A 19,101-nucleotide genomic window follows, 5' to 3' on the forward strand; every position below is an offset into this window, starting at 1 on the left:
ACAGCTGGACATTTGACATTTGACCTGTTCCACATGCCTTGTCAGTATTAAGTTGCACATAGGTGTGGTTGCTAATAAGAGTCAAGAGGGGACTGGGAGGCCAACAAGGCCATATGAAGGCCATGTTCTGAGCCATTTAAGGGAAGAGAGGTTGGCCCTGAACATGATTGGAAGGGCTGTGAAAAACAGAGAGGGTCAGCAAAGCACATAAGGGAACAATATACAGAGGTTTGATTATAGTCAGTCTTTCAGTAACTTGCAGTGTAGTATTTATGCAGATTTTGTTAAATGAAACCCCAACTACATCTTGCATTTTTGTAATTCAAACAGACAATGTAAAATTGCATTTGAAATGGTTATTTAGGTAAGGATAGAGAGAGGGTTTGCCAATAAGAAATGGGGTCTGCGTGTTTGGTGCTATTTGAGTAGACTCGTCAAGACCCTGTCAAGGTCTTCCTTGATGTACTTGAGTCGCAATGCCGAATTAGAATTTCACATGCTGTTTAAGGACAACAGCCATATACTTTGAATAGAGCAAATCAAATAATTTAATTTGTCACATACCCATACATACAGACTATGGCATGCAGTGAAATGCTTTGTACGACTGTCCAACATTTATGCATAAAAAAGAATAGAATTTAAGGATAAAACAAAAAATAAGGTGAATCAATAAAAAAGTATAAACTATAGAAAATGTATGTATATACATGAATCTAGACTGGGATGGATACGTATGACAGATATTGACAGTACAAAATAAAGTGATTTAGAGTGATTGTCATTAAAGTGTCCATGTGCAGTATGGTGTGGTATAAAGTGAAAATCATGAACATGAATAAGCATTAACAAAAAGGTCAAAATGAATCTAAAAACTAAATTTATGCCCACCATGTGCATTGTCAGGGGTGGAGCCTTATGGTTTTCAGTTCACAGCATCATATCAATGATCACTGAGTCATCAACTTCCATATTGAATTGGAGACACAGGTCAGCTTTCGATTTCTGTACCAGTCTTGTTTAGAGCAATGAAAAAAAAGTATGCCTTGATAAATAGGAATAATTTTGTTTATACATGCGTTGCATCCACAGTAAAGCCTGAGGGTTGTGTAATGAGAATAAATGCGCCAGCTACTGCTGGTCTCTCATCTAATAAAAGGACAGAAATTGGTGCTTTTAGTGGATAGGGGGTGATCTTGATTTGCACATGCAGAATCCTTATCCTCCAGCTTTCTATCTGCTTTAGAGACATTGCGAGCTATACAATAGGATAAATCATGACCATCAGTGTCACTGTTTAATACAAGGCAATAAAGGAGGTAGTAATGGAATTTAACTTATCCAGGATACAAGAGTTTGCTGGGGTTTAATCTTAATTGGTATCTTTTGACACACTCCTAGTTGTTCATGCCATTTGCAATTGTGACTTTTCCCCAAGGACTAAACACCTTCTGCTTTCATCCAATGGAGTATGACTGAAACTCAGTTGCATGAGTTTAACATCTGAATTGCAGAGATGGTCCTTAGGCAGGAGTTTATGCACTGCTGGGATTTTGTTGTTTAAGCAGCCTGTCTAGTTATATTGACATCTCAACAGGTACTGTATAGTAAAAGTGGGAAATTTGTTATTTGCCTTACTGCACATATATACAGTATATGCATACTGCTGCATATATATACATATGCAGCAGTATGCATATACTGTATATATGTGCAGTAAGGCATATAACAAATTTCCCACTTTTACTATAAATAAATATAAATGCAGCCTTTTTTATTCCCTGAATGTGGTGTGTGTCTCCTGACAGACTTGTGTTGTGGTGTGTGTCTCCTGACAGACTTGTGTTGCTCATTTTACTGAATTCTGAGTTAGCAAAGAGATCGTAGAACAGAGCTTATTAAATAAAGAATTCTAATTAATGTGCGATATACAGAAAGCAGTAGTAAAACTTGGCAATTATTGGATGGGATGCATTCTTTTCAGAGTTTATTGGCGCTGCTTACATTGGTTTTAGTTTTGCCACTTGCTGTATCCATTTTAAGATCACACATGCAGAGAATTAGTTACATGCATATATAAAAAGAAAATAAAAAAGAAAAGAGTCTTCAATCTACAATCAAAAACCATGAAGAGATTTAGAAGCCAGTGTCCATGATCAGTAAATCATGCTCTCTGCATCTTCACCCTGCAACAACAAATGAAAGCAGAGAGAAAAGTCAGGGGGAAAGCAAAGAAAGCACAAGCCAGCATTTCTCAAAAATGATGCGCCTCCTTTTTCTTCTGCACTGCTGCACTAAACATCCACCTTTGTTTCTCTCTCCCTCTCTCTCTCTCTCACTCTTAGTCTTTCTCCTCACAGTTTTTTTTTCACTCTTTGAAGAAAGGTAGTGCAGCACTGACTGTGTGCTGTCAGAGCAAGGCATTCTGTGAAATCAGAGATGGAGAATGTACAGTATGTGATAAAGCATTTGTCTAAAACCTGTGTTTTTCTTCGAGTTCTAGAGATTTTCCAATAGCATGCCCCTCTCCTTTCCTCTCTCTCTCTCTATGCTCTTGTCTGACTCTGAATATGGCCTTGTAAAAAAAAAAATCTGAAAATTACTGTGTAAACAAACTTCCAGTTTAGAGTAAGTTCTCATTATAAATTAACTAGCATCCCATTATATTTAAAGTTCAATTGTTTGTGCACAATGGGCTCAAGGTGAAAAGACATTTAAAAGACACATTAAAAGAAATTTAATCTTGAGAAAATAGGCCCCACGTGTCTAGTTATTGATTGCGGCTCTTAGTTGTTAGCTTCCTTTTTCCTACAGGGCTAATTTTAATGTTTGCACTTGTTACTGCAGCATAATTAGTTTTCTCTGCAGGGGACAAGTCTTTAGGAAATACACTATAAGTAAATAAATAAATAAATAAATAAATAGGAACGACAGACTGGTTCAAGGTGGTGGTTGGACTGCATCAAGGATCGGCTCTGAGCCCTTTCCTGTTTGCATTGGTGATAAACAGGTTGACGGACAGGAGTCTCCATGGACTATGATTTTCGCGGATGATATTGTGATTTGTGGTGAGAGTAGGGAGCAGGTTGAGAAGAGCCTGGAGAGTTGGGGGTATGTGCTGGAGAGAAGAGGAATAAAAGTCAGTAGGAGTAAGGTGTGTGTGAATGAGAGGGAGGGCAGTGGAGTGGTGCAGTTGCAGGGAGAAGAGGTGGTGAAGGTTAATGAGTTTAGGTACCTGGCATCAACAGTGCAAAGTAATAGAGAGTGTGTTAGAGAAGTGAAGAAAAGAGTGCAGGCAGGGTGGAGTGGGTGGAGAAGAGTGGCAGGAATGATTTGTGATAGAAGAATATCTGCAAAAGTGAAAGGGAAAGTTTATAGAACTGTGGTGAGACCTGCAATGTTGTATGGTTTATAGACAGTGGCATTGATTAAAAGACAGGAGGTGGAGCTGGAGGTAGCAGAGCTGAAGATGTTGAGGTTTCCTTTGGGAGTAACAAGGCTGGACATGATTAGAAACAAGTTGATTAGAGGGACAGCGCATGTAGGACATTTTGGAGACAAGGTGAGGGAAGCGAGATTGAGATAGTTTGGACATGTGCAGAGAAGGGACATGGAGTATATCGGTAAGAGAATGCTGAAGACGAAGCCACCAGGAAGAAGGAAAAAAGGAAGGCCAAGGAGGAGGTTTATGGATGTGGTGAGGGAAGATATGCAGGTAGTTGAAAAAGGCAGATGTAGAGGACAGGGGGTTTGGAGACGGATGATCTGCTGTGGAGACCCCTAACGGGAGCAGCGGAAAAAAGAAGAAGACTCAAAATTCGATTGAGTGAACAGGAACCAAAATTGTGTAATATTCAAATTGTGTAATATCTAAATCAAACACTTTGGACATTTTGGATGATTCTCCTGTTATGTCCTGGTGTCCTGATTATTTTTGACCTGTCACACTGTTTTTAGGATTGGCAAGAGATCCACAACAACCCAAACTTTGATTGTGATTATTTATTTGATACTGAATGACAAAAATTAATTTAAGAGTAAGTAACGATAAATAAACCAATAAATAAATGTAGTACAATGTACAATTAATGAACATTTGTATCAAATCCAATAAAACCATCACATTTGAATCTTCTAATATCTGCCATGTGTAATTGATGATTGTTTTATTTGGTCAAGTTGAGTTGGTTAACAAATGCCACCACTGAAAACAGAAAGAGTGATTTACCCATCGAACAGTATTGTTTATTTACAGTCAGAGAAACAATCTGACAGAAAGTTTATTACAAGCAGTGTGGTATCTCTGGTATTATACCAAAATGTTAGGTTGGTGGTGTGCTTTCCAATGAGTCATTAGGGAAGGAAAAAAAAAAAAATAGAAAGAAAGAACACTATTATTCATTCAGAGTAGTTCCTATTCCTGCTGCTGCCTTTTTAATCAGTCCCATAAGAGGACAGTAATTGATTGCCAAAAGTGTTTAGGCTTCCAGCATGAATGCTTGTGATTTGTTTATATATAGGAAGCAAACCAACATTTAATTAAGGATTCTTGCCATGGCACTGTTACATTGCTTACAGTGATGTGCTGTATCGATGTAAGAGCCATCATACAGAACTAATACAAAACTAGTCAAAGATCAGGTTGAGTTATATTTCAAATCTGTTTGTGTCTCTCTGTCAGGTTTGGATATTACTAAAGATCCTTGCATGAAGGTGCACTGTCCTCCCAACAAAGTATGTGTGAGTCATGACCTCCAAACGGCCATCTGCACCAATCACAAACCTCTACAGCACAGGTAAGACACTCTCTCTCTCTCTCTCTCTCTCTCTCTCTCTCTCTCTCTCTCTCTCTCATTCTGTAATGATCTCTGGCTGGAATAAACTAGCAGGCTGAGCTGATATTAGCTGAGCTGCACTCTGCACTTCATCACCAATAGCCAACTCTCATAATCTCCCGTTAATAGTGAATCACTGTCCGACTGCCATCTGCCCTGGAAAAAGACTCAATAAACACGATAAAAAACCTTCTGCAAAGCTAAACGAGCCAGATCCACCTAATAGAGCTCACAAATTAGGCCTAATTTTGTGCGTTTTACTAATAAGCTCACGTGGCCAGCAGCCATGTGATCAGAGTTCTTTATTAGGTCTGACCTCCTCACCCTTATTAAGATTCAACTCACATTAATTATACATTGGTCCTGTGAGAGAGGGCCTAGGAGTTAATTAGGTATAATTACTCCCTCTCATTTGATGAGCAAACACACAGTAGTCGATGAACTTCATGGTCCTGTGATTGCATCCCGTTGAAGTTTGAGAACATCACACCAGTTACACACTTGACACACGTGAGTCTCGTTTCCTTCTCATCGGTTAACACAATGACAAACATAAAGCAGGCGGCTTGCTTGTAAATAATATTGAATAATGGCATAAATAGGTTCATCATAATGTGTGACACATTCAATAAATGATGAGTGATTAGAATCATACTGAGAGCTGTAATCCATCCAATAATTCAGATTATGATTCAGCTCTGATCCATGTTGGCAGAGCTTGAGTTTAATTGTGCTGCTTTTTGGCCTCAAATGAATGAAACAGTGATTGTTATGAAGGCTATATTAAGTCTTATAAAGCAAGGTTCTCAGGTAGTGATGGTAGTCTCACAGTCATGACACCTCTCTCTGACAATGCAAATTTTTCCCACCTCCAAAACTATCTTAAAGGTTATAGGCTACTTCCACCCAGTGCTCCTGGAATAGGCTCTGGATCAACATAATATAGGCAGGCTACAGTCACAATAGACTTTAACCTGCTACAAATATGGGATTAATTTGATATAAAATCATACACCAATGTTAAATATGCAATCTTTTTTTTTTTTTTTTTTTAACAAATGTTTATTTTATATGCTTTTATATGAAATGTGGATTTATATAAAATGGGATGATGTGCCCACTATAATACTTGCTTCCATCTATTTGTTTTTTTCTAAAGGTCATGTGACATTGATTTTCTATTGGTCGCATCCCTTCAGAAAATATAACATTTTTAAGGCAGCGAAATGCAAAAGTTTTTTGCATTGCACGATTGGAAATCATTGGAATGAGAAGTGTAGTGTGATCATGGCATCTTATAGCATCCTAATTTGTTTTTCTACACTGCATTTATGAGGTGTTTAGAAATAGGTTAAATTTAAATATACTAAGACAGGTTTCAAATTTCTAACATGCTTGAACTTAAAAAGCTGAATTAATCAATATCTAATGCATTTCTGAAATCAGAAATGCATTATGATACTTGTGCTTTAAACAGTGGACATTGTCCCAAAGCAGCTTTGCAGAAATAAATAATTACAAATATAAAATGGTTTTTATAAATGTATCCCTCATGAGTGAGCCAGTGGGGACAGTGGTAAGAAAAAACTCCCTGCAATGGTCTGAGAAAAAACCTTGAGAAGAGCCACAATCAAAAGCAAACCCATCCTCATCTGAGTGCCACTGAATGTCCATTTATTAGCATTATTATTAATTATAATCTATTCTGCCAAGAACAGCTTTTTTGAAAGTCAAATAATCAATATACAGCTCCTCTCTTCAGGCTTCCTGCTAAAGCCGAAGCTCCCAAAACACAAATGTGAAGGCTAGAATGCCCACTAGTGCTTTCAGGTTTGACAACATCATGATTGACAGGCCAGCAGGAACACCGTCTAATCCTGACTGTGTGGATGTAGGTGTTTCAATCTTCAGAGCCGAAAGGCATCGCAACAACCAAAGTTTCTTCTTTGAGCAGATATTTTATTGTATCTGATAAAATGTGAGGGAAAAGATAGTAAATATCACAGTTAGTAAATAAAAACAAATAGAAGTACAGATCAGTGCAGAAGCTCAGAGAAAGACAATGATTATCTTTAAGCTTTTAAAAGCCTAGCAGCTGAAAGAGTGACTGTGTGTGTGTGTGTGTGTGTGTGTGTGTGTGAGAGAGAGGAGAGAGAGGGATAGAGAGGGGGGAAAAGTGCAGTTTCTTTTCTCCTGTTCTAGTCGTGTCTGTATAAGGGTGTGGGTGTGCATGTGTGTGAGAATGATTGGGACTGATGTAGAAAGGGGATCTCTCCAGAGGGATTGAGGTCAATTTAATCCACTCACAGTGTGATACAGATACTCAGCCCTGAGAGAAAACACACACATACATACACTAGCAGCTCTGTGGCCTTTGCTAACCTGACATTAGTTCATTGTTTAATCAGTGCAACTCACGACTCACATGCAACACACCTCGCTGACATTTCTAATCTCTTATTAGAATACTAACTTTCTCTCTTCTCTCTCTCTCTCTCTCTCTCTCTCTCTCTTTACTGTCTTTCAGTCATTAATATTCCCATGTTTCACAAAAGGTTCTCTGAGTATTGAATAAATAAAAGCCATCTATGTGTTAAGGATTTGTTCTTTTTTTCATTCAGTATTAAGCCACGGAAAGGCAGTCATCTCCATAAGCACTGGATGGGTGCAGTGAGTCATGAGAAGTGTAGACCTTGTCCTGTGGTTCATCCTAGTCCAGTGTGTGGCTCAGATGGTCACACCTACTCTTCGAAGGTGAGTTCATACAGTACTTCTCCTCATCCTCCTCCTTGTTATAATTGTTATTATTATACTTATTATTGTTATATATATATATATATATATATATATATATATATATATATATATATTTTACACAGTAAGGAAAATAAGTATTTGAACACCCTGCTATTTTGCAAGTTCTCCCACTTAGTAATCATGGAGGGGTCTGAAATTGTCATCGTAGGTGCATGTCCACTGTGAGAGACATAATCTAAAAAAAAAATCCAGAAATCACAATATATGATTTTTTAACTATTTATTTGTACGATACAGCTGCAAATAAGTATTTGAACACCTGAGAAAGTCAATGTTAATATTTGGTACAGTAGCCTTTGTTTGCAATTACAGAGGTCAAACATTTCCTGTAGTTTTTCACCATGTTTGCACACACTGCAGGAGGGATTTTGACCCACTCCTCCACACAGATCTTCTCTAGATCAGTCAGGTTTCTGGCCCTATTGGGTTTAGGTCTGGAGACTGGCTAGGCCATGCCAGAACCTTGATATGCTTTTTACAGAGCCACTCCTTGGTTATCCTGGCTGTGTGCTTCGGGTCATTGTCATGTTGGAAGACCCAGCCTCGACCAATCTTCAATGCTCTAACTGAGGGAAGGAGGTTCCCAAATCTCGCAATACATGGCCCCGGTCATCCTCTCCTTATTACAGTGCAGTCGCCCTGTCCCATGTGCAGAAAAACACCCCCAAAGCATGATGCTACCACCCCCATGCTTCACAGTAGGGATGGTGTTCTTGGGATGGTACTCATCATTCTTCTTCCTCCAAACACGTTTAGTGGAATTATGACCCAAAAGTTCTATTTTGGTCTCATCTGACCACATGACTTTCTCCCATGACTTCTCTGGATCATCCTAATGGTCATTAGCAAACTTAAGACGTGCCTGGACATGTTCTGGTTTAAGCAGGGGAACCTTCCGTGTCATGCATGATTTCAAACCATGACGTCTTAGTGTATTACCAACAGTAACCTTGGAAACGGTGGTCCCAGCTCTTTTCAGGTCATTGACCAGCTCCTCCCGTGTAGTTCTGGTCTGATTTCTCACCTTTCTTAGGATCATTGAGACCCCACGAGGTGAGATCTTGCATGGAGCCCCAGTCCGAGGGAGATTGACAGTCATGTTTAGCTTCTTCCATTTTCTAATGATTGCTCCAACAGTGGACCTTTTTTCACCAAGCTGCTTGGCAATTTCCTCGTAGCCCTTTCCAGCCTTGTGGAGGTGTACAATTTTTTCTCTAGTGTCTTTGGACAGCTCTTTGGTCTTGGCCATGTTAGTAGTTGGATTCTTACTGATTGTATGGGGTGGACAGGTGTCTTTATGCAGCTAACGACCTCAAACAGGTGCATCTAATTTAGGATAATAAATGTAGTGGAGGTGGACATTTTAAAGGCAGACTAACAGGTCTTTGAGGGTCAGAAATCTAGCTGATAGACACGTGTTCAAATACTTATTTGCAACACTATCATACAAATAAAAAGTAAAAAAATCATACATTGTGATTTCTGGATTTTTTTTTTTTAGACTATGTCTCTCACAGTGGAAATGCACCCACGATGACAATTTCAGACCCCTCCATGATTTCTAAGTGGGAGAACTTGCAAAATAGCAGGGTGTTCAAATACTTATTTTCCTCACTGTATATATATATAAAATAAGCATAAGAATTTGAGCAAGTTTGACTAGGCACAACTGTGATGGCTAGACGACTGGGTCAGAGCATCTCCAAAACTGCAGCTCTTGGTGGGATGCAATAATCAGTATCTATCAAAAGTGATCCAAGGGAGGAACAGTGGTGAGCCGGCCACAGGGTCATGTGCGGCAAAAGATCATTGTTATATAAAAAGTGCATTACATTCATTTGATTATATATATATATATATATATATATATATATATATATATATATATATATATATATAAACTGTTCATATGTTGATCACAAATAATAATAATAATAAACCACGTTAATAAAAAATTACAAGAAATTTTATGTTTTGGATTCCTTCCCCCTAATTTGAAAATTGAACAATAAATTGAAAATCGAGGTACATACCAAACTGTGATTTTTGTGTACCCTTACACCACTAATGTTTAGTAAATCTTATTTTTACACATATTTCACATTTTCACATATTTCACACATACTTATGACCAGAAAAGTGTACTTTACAGAGACCCAGGGCAAAGCTTCTGAGACTGACGATGAAGAGTGTCGGTTTCCTGACTCTTCCTCTGATTGGAGGTTCTTGGTCAATCAGTTGTGAGACAGGTGTTCTGGGGTGCAACTCGAAATTAAATATTCAGAGAAATCTTAAAAATATGTTCATCAAATGAAAGAGTAATGTATTTTTTTAACCTGCTCCAGATATTACCCAAAGTCATCACTTTCAAACAAAGCAGCACAGGTCTGAGCTTAAACCAATTATAGACCTTTCGGGATAATACATTTGAAGAATGTGTTTTTTTAAACAGATGTACAGTAGTAGCTTGCCTTTAAAATCATAATGTTTCCCCACATTTTCCAGTTAACTAAAAAATGAGTGTTTTGTGTAATTCTGCACATTTCTAGATTTCTTACTACCCTTTGTTTACATGTACAAAGTGTTGTTCTGGGAATTGATGGACTTGCAGGGTTGAATCGGGTCATGGAAACAAAAGGGCTTGAAGGAGTAAGTTATAGTCATTACAGATTAAATCTAACTGACATTTTGCAAACTCCTAGACATCTCCATGTTTTGCACAATGTTTCACTTGGGTGCAGAGTCTTACTTGCTGAAGTGACCTCTGGGTCTCTGATAATGATGTATTTTCGAAGCGAAGACAACCCCATAGCCTTGAGCTTAATAGAACTCTGCTCATCTAGCAAATACGAACCAACTTAAGTCCTAAGTACACTAGACACACTGAAGTGCAATCACCCCCTCTGTGCTAGCATTTTCCTACTGACATAAGAGGAGTTGTGGTACTCTGAGCTTTTAAGATGGTTCATTAAAATGCACTACTCCTTTCTTAGCTTCAGGACAGCTTCAACCCGACCTGGAAGTCAGTGCCACTTCAGAATTTTGCTCACGTTGTCAGTGAATGTATGTGCCATTATAGCTTTGAAATGTTCTAACACTGTTTTTCAAACAAGCTTGGTCACAACTTTTTTTAATGAGCTTAGTCACAACTTCCTGCATGTGAACTGTCTTTAACAGCTTATCTTCAGTCAGAAGCTTGGCTTACTCCTGTTGGGTCTCCACTGTGTTCGTTCTGAAGCCTCTCACTGGTCGGTTTTCTCCTGTTATTTACAGGCTGCCTGCAAATTAGCTTTTTTTGTGTATTCACATTCCTTTATAGCTGAAATTTAAAGACATGCACATGAAGTAAGCTCAGTTGCTTAATTTTTTTTTCAATGAGTTCTCTGCTACCAGCTGGCTCATGTTAATGGCTTACACTGATTTTGTCTATACATCAGTTCCAATAATTTTATGGGCTGGGGGCAGGTTTGTTTTTATCGCTCAGAGGTCCAGATATAAAGCATAGTACTGGGATCTAAGAACAGATAATTGTTTAAATATAAAATCAGTAGTTCAGCAAATCCAATTTTTGGAACATGAACCAGGATAGCTTTTTTTTAGCAGATGCTCTCCTGCTGCTTATGCAATCACTTTCATTTATGTAAATTACATAGCTAAAGGCAGCTCATTAGATCAGAGACTACTATAGCTACAGGGCTTTAGATATGTCCCAAAACCCTCTAGTCCAAGCGTATTTGTATTTTTCCTTTATCTTAAAGATATAGGGATTGATAGGATAAACAGTGAATTTGCAATAGACTTTCTTAAAGGGGACCAAACAAGTGGTTATAATGAACATTTACATGAATTTCTTTCCATGCCCATGCTCAGGTTGATATGGATAAATTGGTATTCTGCAGTCTGAAGCCAACTTCCTTTCGAGATGCAATATGTAGAGAAAAGAGTCAACGTCCTGTACACACATGTAAAGTTTAATGATGACATAAGTATAAAGCGATCTTTTACTTTTACATGACTTTGATATAATTTCAGTGCTTGTTAGTGACTCAGTATGCACTCACTCACACAGGTTAAGTAAAAAGGATCCAAATTTAAACATTTTATTATAGTACCAAACACACTCACACACACACACACACACACACACACTCTCTCTCTCTCTCTCTCTCTCTCTCTCTCTCTCTCTCTCTCTCTCTCTCTCTCTCTCATACACTCTAAAATTGCATAAACTGTATAAATTGCTTAGCCAGTGCTGATGGATAATTGTGTGAATGAACTGTGTCCACTATTGTTATTGGATTCCCAAGTGTTCCTGCTTTTCCATCCCTGCTCCAATCCATCTTTTCATTTATCTCTTGCATCTACAATTACCCCTCCCTCCATCTCTTGGCTGTCTGGTATAGTCTGGGTGAAGCCCTGCAGGAAATAAGCAGGCGGGAATAGACAGAAAACCAACTTTAGTCAGTCCGCTTGATAAATTGAGAGGAGGCAAAAGGGAGTATATAGTTTTGGAAAAGCCATTTATTACCATTTGTTGTTGTACTGTAGCTATCGGTTTAATTGATGTATCTGGTCAGTTTTTGTTGTTCTTGCAGTTTTTTTTACTCTCTTTTTACGCATTGTCCACTTTAATAGGATCATCTGTCTACCTGCTAATTTGTGCGTTTATCCAATAAGCTGATCATCTGGCAGCAGCACAGTGCACAAGTTCATGCAGATACAGGTCAAGAGCTTTTGTAAATGTTCACATCAGATATTTTAATGTGATCCCCCAGGATTTTTACAGACATTTTTAATAGTTGTGTATAGTTCTGCAAACACATCAAACTCCAAGGTGGATGGGCTACAAGAGCTAAAGAGCTATTAGCCAAGAACAGACCTCTGAGGTTTTAATGTGCACAGGTTTACCCAATCAGAACAGTTTACACTTGAAAAAAAGTCAGTAAATATTCCCCATTTTTGCATGCCAAAATAGCTACTTTGAGTTTAATTAAATTACATTTAAAATTGGAGAAATTACTTTATTTTCAGATATTTCATGAAATAGAATGATAGAAATAGTAGTGTGTGTGTGTGTGTGTGTGTGTGTGTGTGTGTGTGTGTGTGTGTGTAATTTTGGAATTAGAACTGTCATGATTTGATTAACTACAAATAAATACAGATTCCCTTCCTCTTCTAACAAACAGAACTATCACAGAACTGTTTGATATAATATCTTTGGCTAAGCAGTTTGACAGTTCATTAACCGTGTGTATATTTATTCATATTCAGTATCTATTCATTTGTGTATATGCAACGGCAGCATTTGTGTAGCCATTTATATGTATACGTGTGTCAGCTCTTTTAATTAGTGAACACCTCTTTAAATTAGCCAAGAAATGTACCAGTATAGCGGCGAGTTCAAACCAGATGCCGTGAAATTGAATGTCAGAGATCGAGGGGAAAGAAATGTATGTTGCACAATGCAAGTGTGTGTTTTAAGCATTAGAATATGAACATGTCAGAAGTAGGATGGATTTGCATCATAAGAGACCACTGCACTTTTGCAAGCTTCAGACTGTGCTGTCACAGTAAGAACAAGCTGGAGTCAAGATGATATGAGAGTGCTGAAGTGTTCTAGTAAAACCTACAAACCTTGGGCTGTTGTACAGTTGTGAATAAAACATTTTGGACATTTTGCACTCCAGCTGAGTTCAGACATGTCTGCCAGGTTCAGCACATTTCATCTGCAAGGCCTCACACACAAATGTAACACTGTAATAATCTACCCATATGAACTTTTATTAAGAATGAAAATGAGAATTGAAGAAGTAAAAGCAGATTCCTTTGGCAGTTAAGCACCCGAATTGTGAACCGCTAATTCACAGATGTGCTACATTTGTTGTTTAAGCAATAACAGGAAGGCATAACTTCAGGTAAATGGATTCAAAAATGAATTGTATTTCAATAATGATGTTTATGTCTTCACTAGGGACAGTTCTTGAATTCTCTGACTATAGAAGGAAATGTTTAGCTGAACAAATGGGCAGCAAAGTATCATTGTTGCTGTAGCTGCCTCTACTGTTGTGGGTTGGATTGCTCTCAGTTGCAACTTTGACACATGGTCTGGATTGCTCTTGCTTTTGCATAGCCTCGGGAATTGGTCCTGAAGATGCCTAACAAGTTTTGTGTCAGTGCACAAAAAGCTGTTGCATAGACGCAGCCTGTTTCGTTGCTTTACTATCAGATTCATGGACTATTCTGCCATTTTGAGTATCAAAAACTCTAGATACTTTTCTGAGGCTTATTTTTACTTGATACTTGTTTTTATATGATTTAATGATGAAGATTTGACAATAGTTGCAGAAGCCTTTTTTTTTTAAACAAAAATCTGAAATTGTAATCTAATTATGCAGAAATTGGCTTTATATATATATATATATATATATATATATATATATATATATATATATATATATATATATATATATATATATATATATAATTTTTTTTTTTTTTTTTTTTAAAAACGGGAATCCTGGGGCTGACTTAAAAGTTTTGGACACACATCAAAATGACCATAAACATACTTCCAAATCAGACCCAAATTTGACCCAATGTTGTTGTATTTGTGCATTGGCAAAGCATGGTTGAATTTTGGTCTAAATATTCCTTAGACCTTTGCCCGTCAATGGTTTTATTGGTTGGAGAAGACAATTTGCCATTAGAAGAAGTAGAAAAGGAGAAAAAATAAACAGAAGAAACTTTGTGTTTGGCCTCTTAATAATAATAGAAAATGTTCACTCAAAACAGATTGCTTCACAGTAATGGTAAAGGATTATGTTCTTATGTAATAGCACTCTGCCAACTTTTTAAATGTATTAATAAATGATACACCAATCATTAACTATTTATAGTTACATATAATGTTTTGCAGTGTCTACAGGTACGTTTTTTTTCCTTATAGGTAATTAGACAAATCCATGAAACCTGCTATATTACAGAACCAAATTAAAAGTGCAAACTCTTATGTTCTGAAGATTGTCCTTTAGCAGCTAATGTACAGATTATTACAAATCACTGACACTGGAGACTCCTTACATACATGTAAAAAAAAAAATACACTGTACATATTAATTCCGTCAGTTTCTTGCAAAATAGCAACACATCTGTTTATTAGCTGGAGGCACACAAATGTATAGGATGTCTTTAGATGCGGTGGCATTAAATCTTCCCTTTGATTGAACTAGGAGACCCAAACCTGTTCCATCATGACAAAGCCTGTGCACAAATCCAGCTCCATGAAGATATGCTTCATAGGGGTTGAAGTGAAAGTTCTTGAGTGGCCTGCTCTAGAGTTTTGACCCTAACCCTGCTGAATACCTTTTTGATGAATACAACAGTGCCTGACTTTACTAATGTCTGTGCGGATGAATGACCACAAATTTCTACAAGCACACTCCAAAATCTACTGGATCATCTTTTCAGAAGAATGGGGTTTATTATGACAGCAAATAAAATGTTTAAAAAGAATATAGGAATGTTATGGTTAGGTGTACTTAAAGTTTTGTTCATAGAGTGTATATACACTGTATATGCAGGAATTAGTGTTTGAGCTGCTGCATGTAAATTATTGCTCTGCTGTACGCTGTGGTGTGCTGGTGCGGCACAAGCAAGAAAAACCTGACCCGACTAAATAAGATCATCAGGAGGGCTAGCTCTGTTGTGGGACTGAAGCTGGCCTCAGTGGAGGAGGTGGCCGAACAACGGACATTGTTGAGACTTCAGGCAATCATGGACAATGTGACACACCCTATGCATGAGGCCATCAGTAAGAGGAAGAGCAGCTTCAGCAGCAGACTTTTATCCCAACGCTGCACCACAGACAGACTTAGGAAGTCTTTTGTCCCACGAGCCATCAGACTGCACAACACTCTGTGTTGAGAGCTTTTACTTTATCTTTTTGATTAGGCTGGAATTCTGGGAAACTTGGCTTGATTTTGATTTTGGGTGATTGTTTATGTTTATATTTGCTTGTACCTTTTTATCATTTTATTTTTTATCTATTTATTGTGTTTTATTTTATTTTTTTAGGAATGATTGTGTTTTTATGTGTGGGCAGCTGGCCACTTAAAAATTTCCTTCGGGATCATTAAAGTTTATCTTATCTTATCTTATCTTATCTTAATCAAAACCTTTTGACCAATCAGATTAGAGAATTTAATGCCACCACAATATTCTTCTTCTTTTTTATTTATTTTTTTATTTAAGCCTTTGTAGCTTAAAAGTAAAGAATATAGAAGTGTGTGTGTGTGTATGTGTATGTGTTGGCTTACAAAACTCATTAACAGAGAATCCGCTCAATTCCAAATCACTCATTCATAACTCAGTTTATGTTTTGAATTTCAATCACGCACACGCACACAAGTTTGACAACGCTATCTGTGTGTGATCGAATGAGGTGCACTGATTAATGTTTAATAAGAGAGGATCATTTAGGGCTTTTGAAGCAGAAGTAACACACACTGAACACATCTTGCATTTCCATCAGAAAGCATTCGACTCGATGGGATTTCGTTCTTGTTCGCTTCGTGCTTTTTAATTTGGTTCTGCACGGGCTGGCTAATTCACTTATTTTCTTCACGTTTTCCTTCTTCTCTACGGCACACGCAGAATGGCAATTATCTTAAAGTTTAGACGACTGCAGCAATTTATACACAATGCAGTGTGTTATTAAATGCTGCTTTCTCTATATTCAATATTTGCCATAAAACACTTACAGGGAGTTTTGTAGCCGCCAATATTTGCACGTTGTTTTAACTTGTGCATACGTGCTATGAGCTGGTGACACAAGGCTAAAGGTGAACTATAATACGTTAACCATAATCATTTTCTCTTTGGCTGCAGTGTAAGCTGGAGTTCCAGGCATGTGTTTCGGGAAAGAGCGTCTTAGCGAAGTGTGAAGGACCATGTCCCTGCCTGCCTGGACAGGAAGTCTTCAAGCCACACACTGAAAAGAATGGTAAGTCACATCCTGTTTTTGAGCTTTGTTCCTGTGATTTTGTTTTTTCCAGTCAGTAACTAAGCAGTGTGTGTCTGTGTGTGTTGTGTGTAATTGAGCCTTGAGGTGATGGTTGGTCACAGTAAATGCTAAATTAAAAGTTTTACACCCTGAACTGCACTACATGAGGATGAGGTCAGAAATGAGAGAGAAACAGAAAGAGAACATCCATTCCTTTTTTCACGCTCAGTCCCTTATTACTGTCCCAGCGTCTTCCTGTTCCTGTGGTTCTTTTTTTTATCCCTTCAAAAGTAAAACAGAATATTTGGGTCACATGGAGCTTTCTTTGCTATTGCTTGCAAAACCAAGATCAGGTTCTGTCTCTTAGCAATATATTTGATATATTTGTTACTTATTTTAAATACATTGAAATAGACAATGGAGATCTTTTTGTTTGTTTGTTACAGCCAGGTTTCTTATTAAATCATTTCAAACCAGTGGCACAGTGAAATGTAATTTTCAGCTGAGAACAATTAGTTTAGGCTGTTTAATTGTATATATATATATATATATATATATATATATATATATATATATATATATATATATATACACACAGTATGTATAAAAAAAATCTTTGATTTAAAATCTAGAATTTTATTTTCAGTGGCCTTCAAACAGGTACTAATGATTTACATTCTTAAAATACATTCCTAACTGTGATTTACTTGCATAACTGACCTTCTTAAATACAATCAGCCAGTCTCTTACAGTACATACTGTACACACTGCTGTCTTATGCTTGCAGAGGAAAATAGTCACCCAGCTTAGTTACCTGGTTGGCTCAGGAAGCTCAGCTACACTGGGATTTGATGCACAAGATAGTGTACGCTCCTGGCACATGCAGGAAATCCAGTTACAGAAGTTATATCTGGGTCCTGAAGTGCACCTCCGGAAGAGAAATGCTCACATACTCTTGAAATCCTACAGGAAAACCCTGAATGAGCCTCTGCCTTGAAAAGTGTGCTGAGAACTCTTGGTCAACAGTACAATGTGGATTTTGGGCTCGCATATACAAAATAACCCAGCATGTATGGAAAAACAATAAAACCACACGCATAGAATGCTTTAGAAAGCTGTATTCATAAAAAAATAAAAGATTTTTTCAAAAAGCGAAATTTAAAAGCAAAACAATATTCCTGAAAATTTGAACTGAACCTGATGACCTGATTAGACACAATGCTAGGAGCAAACAAAGCACCAGTAATAGAATCTATAACTCTGACTTAAGACACATATACAACAACATAGTTATTTATACATACTTCACTGATGATGCAAGAACTTGCTAATAAGTAAGGTCTTTGCTACATCTTTTTGATTTCCCATTCATATATTTTCAGCCATTCTTGGGTAAAAATGTATGATTTTAACCCACCAGAGTTATAAGGCAGGACCACTTTTCCCTCTCGCCATGTGATCAGCAAATTCAGCTCGAGTTCTCTTTCCTTTATGCTCCCTGATTATTGACATAGCCTGCTTATTTGGGGCGGCGTTTAGCCAAGTAACACGTCTCAATACATTCACCAATTGACAAAACATACAAATTGATCTAAAGCTATGAGAGCAGAAATTTTAGGAATTGATTAAAAATGATGCTGACACGTTTTCTAAATACAGCAACTGTACTGCATTTGATGATGTTGGTGTTTAATTAGGGCCTGGTGTGGCAGCATTGGCTATATGTGAGTGTGTTGTGGTGTAAGATCTGTTTCCTTCTGTGCAATGATCTGTGAAGATAAACTGATACAACACCAGAAAAAAGTGATAATGTAAACAAGAGCATTGAAATAAATCTAACATTGTTAATGAAAACATCGTAGCTACTTTGAACTCTGGAGCAGTTTAATTATTTGCTATAGACCTCTTCAATTCTTGACCCATTTATCAATCTTACTGCTGCAACAGGTTGTAACTGAAGCACATTATGGTAGTTAAAACACCAAAATATTAAATAAGTTTATTTCATGTGTCAAACGTGAGCTAATTTTCCAAGTATTAAAAAAGTCCTAATAATTTAGATTTTGGGAGCTCACTGATAAAGAGGTGTACACCAAGCAAAGGATTCTTCCACAGCCTTGCTGAAATGATGATGACTAATATTAGGCTGCAATATGACAAAATTAAAAAAAGTGATGGGGGTCTAAATACTTTCTGAATGCTCTACGGCATTGGGCAGACACCCTTTTTAAGAGCAACAGATTCATCTCATTTAAACAACTTAGCATTTAAGGGTTAAACGCTTTGCTGAAGAACCCAGCAGTGGCAGCTTGGTGGTACAGGATTTGAACTCATGGCCTTCTGTAAAAAGTGCAACATCTTAACCACTGGGCTACACAACTGGAAATGCAGCTGCCAATGCAGGCAGTCAGTGGAGTGGCCAAACTTCATTTCATCAGTTCACTAGAA

At 37.5% G+C, this 19,101-nt stretch overlaps 1 protein-coding gene across 2 annotated transcripts in view; it reads left to right on the forward strand.

Moving 5' to 3' along the window:
• The window catches only part of spock1 (SPARC (osteonectin), cwcv and kazal like domains proteoglycan 1), a 227,543-nt gene that overhangs the window by 155,749 nt on the left and 52,693 nt on the right, over nucleotides 1–19,101 (forward strand). For both annotated transcript variants that reach the window (XM_046860133.1, XM_046860134.1), the window contains 3 exons: nucleotides 4,682–4,796; nucleotides 7,457–7,589; nucleotides 16,539–16,653. In XM_046860133.1, the coding sequence (XP_046716089.1) occupies nucleotides 4,682–4,796; nucleotides 7,457–7,589; nucleotides 16,539–16,653 (363 nt within the window). The remainder of the gene's footprint in view (nucleotides 1–4,681; nucleotides 4,797–7,456; nucleotides 7,590–16,538; nucleotides 16,654–19,101) is intronic.

The sequence above is a fragment of the Silurus meridionalis genome, chromosome 10 (assembly GCF_014805685.1).
Source record: "Silurus meridionalis isolate SWU-2019-XX chromosome 10, ASM1480568v1, whole genome shotgun sequence".
NCBI classification, from domain to species: Eukaryota; Metazoa; Chordata; class Actinopteri; order Siluriformes; family Siluridae; genus Silurus; species Silurus meridionalis.